The following is a 5,179-nucleotide window of genomic DNA, read 5'->3' as shown; positions in this document are numbered from 1 at the left end:
TTTTTTTTTTTTTTTTTTTTTTTTTTGGAGAAGTTTTTGTGAGTGTGAATAAGAAAGAGAAAATAGGGTGGAGAAAAAAAAATAAAAGTAAAAAACAAAACAAACAAACAAAACTGAAAAAATAAATTTTAAAAAAAACAGTAATTACGCGCCCATGCGGGCGCGAAATCCGCGTGAGCAGTACTTATACTGTGGACCATGGTCCACAATGGGTCATGGTTGATACTGCAGTTGTGTTGAACTGATACTGCAGTTGTGTTGAAAGGATATTGCAGTTGTATTGAAAGGGAACTGCAGTTGCGCGGAACAGAGGACGTGTCATCCATCTGGAACTGCAGTTGTGTTGAACGGATACTGCAGTTGTGTTGAATGGATGAATGGCTTCTATTCTGTGCAACTGCAGTTTCTTTTAACACAACTGCAGTATCTTTTCAACACAACTGCAGTATCCGTTTAACACAACTGCAGTATCAGCTATGATCACGGTCCACAATGCATTGTGGACCATGGTCCACCATATAATTTGCGTCGCGTGAGGGCAGTAGTCTTCCCAAGTAGGACCCACCCCAACCTGCAAAAAAGCACATAAAACCCCATTTACTATTCTAAAATTTGCTTAAAATCAACTATTGGAGAAGGCTTGGAGTCTATTTGAAATTTTGGAAAATCTTTTTCAAAAAATGATTTTTAAAAAGTGATTCATTTTAATGTTTGGCTCAAGATTACAACGTTATCTTTTTTTAGTTTTGTTTGGTGTAAGGTAAGAAATTGTATTTTTATTTATTTATTTCATTTTCCTAATAATAATAATAATAATAATAATAATAATAATAAAATAAAACAACAACAATAATAAGTGTTGGTAGTGGTGGTGATGGTGATGGTGGTTGTGATTTGGTGGTAATAATAATTTGAAATATAGGTTGGAATGAGATTATGAAAATAATAAATACGGAAAAATAAAGAATATAGAAAATGTCTTCCGATAAAAAATTTATGAATGATATTTTCTTTCAAATTAGACATTTTTGGGTGAACTAGAATAAATATTTTAAACACCGAAAAATCTAAAAACCAAAAGTCATTTTCGTATTTTCTAAGGAACCATTGAGTAATCCAAAATTATCCTCCTAAAATTATTTTAAATTAAACAGTGAGATCAATTAGGAGAAAATATTTTCTAATAATTTTTTTTTAAACACTCATGATTCTTTATTTTTTTTGGATGTAGCCCAGGGTTCCACCGTCGAACACGGTGACTAATCCCCTCGTTGGACTGTAGGCACTTCTATCAGGTGAGACAGCTGGCCTGGAGATTTAAGGTTGATCCCAAATCCAAGAATCGAACCCTTGACTCATGATTCTTCATAATGTAGTATTTATTCTATACTTTCTCAAATTTTTTTCGGTCCAAAGAATCAATGTCTTCACCATTGGGGTTCCATCAATTAGGAAATTTTTTAAATATTTATATTAATTGAAATAAATAAATAAATTCTATTCAGTTATTCTCTATGTAGATAAAATACTGTTTCTCCTATTTTATCTGACAAATGATAACGACAATGTAGTTCGAATTCCGTAGACGCTGCTTTGATGGCGAGGAGGACTCTAATTTTGTACATTAGCTGTTAATTAATGGTGCCAATGCCTATTGCGTTTGAGCATATTCAAGGGCAATCAATTGTATTGTACTTGTGTTACCAAAATTTTGTAGAACTGATTTGAAATTTTTTGGATCACAAGAGAAACTCATAGTCACTATCCAAAGGTATGTATTGAATAAACCCGACAAAGGATCACAATGAGAAAAACTAACTTAGGTTGTCCATAGGTAACAGGCTCAAACAAAAAAAGGTCAATAGACTACGGCTCAAATTAAGAATGTCAATAGACTGTTCCCACTAGGAGTTGAACTAAAATCTTCGTGGTTATTAAGCCAACGGACAGACCAACTTAGATGGGGTTGCGCAGACCAATTTAAAACTTTTTTAATACCATAAAGATTTACACATTAATTTGTTTTGAAGTTTGTTGATCTTGCAATTCTGGTAGATAGATGAATAGTAGGAAACTTTGAGAATACAACACATAAGAACTTTGCATAAGAAGACAGCAACGTTTCCTTTATTTATTATTATGGAAAAAATATGAATAAATCCGATCCAGTACAATATGAATCTAATACAGTAGAGTATGCATTAAAATTATATGAAACACACGAAATCAAGATTGAAGAAAACAATTAAGATAAATTAATGGGCGGATGGGTAGGTTTAGTGAATGAATTAAGCAGTTGGATATGATGCTTTCATGGCAATACCACAAAGGCCTTCCTTAGCGTCAATGTCTTTCTGCATTCTAATGTAACCTTTCTCACCCCAGCTTGTCCCCCACGAGTTCTTAACCAACCAATACTTAGTCCCATTCTCCGTTTTCCCGTAACCAACTACCGTCACGCCGTGATCCAAGTCCGTCCCGCATTCTCCCGTGAAGACGCCGCTAGAATACAACTGGAAATCCGCTCCGCTGGCGTCTATGGCCACGGATACGGGCTGCTTGGCCACGGCCTTCTCCAAGGCGGACTCGCTGTTAGCGGGGACATCTTCGTAGCCGGTGATCTTTGCCGCGCTGTTGGATGACTTGCTTTTCTTGCAGGAGCCGTCGGTTCCTTGGTATGGGTAGTTGGATTCGGTTGTGAGGCCTTTGTTGTTTATTATGAACTGGAAAGCATCGTCCATTAGGCCTCCTTCGCAGCCTTGATCTTCGCCCTTTACGTCGCAGTCTACGAGCTCTTGCTCCGACAATGACATCAACTTACCGGTTGAGAGTTTGGTGATTCCTTCCACGGCAGCAACAGCCGAAAAGGCCCAACAAGATCCTATATAACATGTATGTAAGTTTACAATTAGATGGATATGATAAATGTTTAGGTATCTAGCGCGATGTGATTAGAGAAATTGTTTGACAGAATTGGTGGGTAAGAGTCAAGTCCAGCACCCTAATTTTTGGAAATATGTTGCGATATTAGGGTCAAGTTTAGCACCATGTAACCGTTTCAGTGAGAGCATTGAGATTGGATGATGTTGAGAGACTAGGAGATTGTTGGGCGGGGCAGGTAAAGGGCCAATTTCAGCATAATGTAATTAGGTAATAAATTTGTGCCTTAATTACAAGCTTTTGGTGTACTAGTAATTAAACACTTTATCTTACTTATAAATTATAATACTTACCACATTGGCCTTGATCTTTAACTGGAGTAACAGCTCCCTTCGTCCTCCAATCCACCGCAGCTGGAACCACACCAACATTTTCATACCTAAACAGCTTTTTGGAAGACGGCAATAATTTATACCCATTCCGATATGCTTGGAATTCCTGGTTTGTCAAATCCACAAATTGATTGATGCCTAGCTTATAAGGCTCGGTTCCTGCCTTATTGAAGGACTCAATGTACTCCACATTTCCTTTGAAAATATTGTATCGCTTTGCCTTCTCTAACTCGTCTGTGTAAACACGCCCATATTGAGCCATCCACTGCTCGTGCCTCTCCACCATCAATGAATCATATAGTGTTCGAGATGTGGCTAAATAAGCCGATGTGGCAAACACCAGTGCGAGAGCAACGATGAACTTCAAGCTGCTATTGGAAGAAGCCATAGTTGACAATAAATGTATATAATGCAAACTTAACTAATTAGCTTAAAGAATGTTTGTAATGTATAAACTAACTTAACAATGATCGAAAGATCTGTGAATGAATTGAATGCCATGCAGCATTGGGTTGGTTCGTTATTTATAGAGTTAGCTGGCTTTGCATTTGCATTTGCATTTGCGTTCTCACTGAATCTTAACACGGAATTGAATTGAAGAAGATTCAATTCCATGGATCGGATCGGAAAAGGCAGCCGGCCGGCCGGCATGTTAGAAAGGAGAATGAATTGAAGAAGTTCGTATTCCGTAGACGCTGCATGCAATATAATGCTATGATATATAATATAGAACCATGGGCAATATGGGCACTCTACTGTAATTAGCTGTTTAAACCTTTCCAATGAAAAATATAATCAAAACCCATTTGCTGCCGCCTTTGGCACATTTAATATGAGATTATTACTCTTAAAACAAATTTAATTTGAATTGAAGAAACCCAATCATTGAGATGAATGGTGGGTTAGTTGGATGAGTTTTAACTATACATATTCACAACCAATCCCATTTCAGCTACTATATAAAATTACTAATTATTCATAAAAAGTTTACCAGAATATATGTGTGTGTGTGAGCTCAAATGCGATCACACTTAACGTGCAGCCGCATCATTAGGTATGCAAAAACACACCAACAGTGTTACGAAACACACAACAAAATCAATGCACCACAAAACGCACCATTAGGTACGAATCACTACAAAACGCACCATTAGGTGTGATGAGGTATGGTGCATTTTTTTTTAGTGTGGTGTGTTTTGTGGTGTGTTGGTGCATTTCATTGTTGTGCATTTTATTGTTGTGCATTTCCTAACACAATTAGTACGTTTTTGAATATCTAATGGTGCCATCGCACGTTATGACCTGACCGCATGCGCTGGAACTTGACCTTATATATATATATATATATATATATATATATATATATATATATATATATATATACGGCTACGTACTCACACCAAATCGGCTTGACTTGATCGATTACACCTTAAAGTGTCCCATCATGGGTTGGGGGTCGGGATGAGTGGAGGAATGGCGCTATTATATATACTGCAAACAGCATTATATGTCCTAAGAGCATCCAAATTGATGCATATTGGGGAGTTAATATCAGAAATTAATGCCATTTGGAAGAGAGAGGTGAGAGAAAGAGAAGAAAGAAGGCCTCCTGCAAATGAAGAGATCATACTAACAAAATGGGACCCACTGCCATTAATATTACGTGTGACAGCCATGCGTGGCTGTCACTTTTTGCGCCCAGCTGCACGCGGGCGTGCCTGACAGTAACATTTGTTTTATTATTTTTTTTTAAAATTTTATTTTGTTTTGTTTTTTTTTCATCCTTCCCCATTTTCTCTTTCCTAATCACACTTACAAAAACTCCTCAATAACCGTGAAATATCCCCACTGATAAGGATGCTCTAAGGCGATGCATTTTTAGAAATACATTTTCTTTATACCACAAG

General features: G+C 36.9%; 1 protein-coding gene across 1 annotated transcript; it reads right to left on the bottom strand.

The window, feature by feature from the left end:
- Nucleotides 1-2,099: 2,099 nt before the first annotated feature.
- Nucleotides 2,100-3,721, bottom strand: LOC116032665 (senescence-specific cysteine protease SAG39-like). The gene is made up of 2 exons (XM_031275340.1): nucleotides 3,234-3,721; nucleotides 2,100-2,881 (listed from the first exon to the last, which is right to left on the bottom strand). Exons 1-2 carry the CDS (start codon nucleotides 3,658-3,660, stop codon nucleotides 2,289-2,291), a joined length of 1,020 nt encoding a protein of 339 aa, XP_031131200.1. The 5' UTR covers nucleotides 3,661-3,721; the 3' UTR covers nucleotides 2,100-2,288.
- Nucleotides 3,722-5,179: the final 1,458 nt, after the last annotated feature.

The sequence above is a fragment of the Ipomoea triloba genome, chromosome 10 (genome assembly GCF_003576645.1).
Source record: "Ipomoea triloba cultivar NCNSP0323 chromosome 10, ASM357664v1".
Lineage (NCBI taxonomy): Eukaryota > Viridiplantae > Streptophyta > Magnoliopsida > Solanales > Convolvulaceae > Ipomoea > Ipomoea triloba.
The sequence above is the reverse complement of the archived record's forward strand: the minus strand, read 5'-3'. Positions and strand labels throughout refer to the sequence as shown.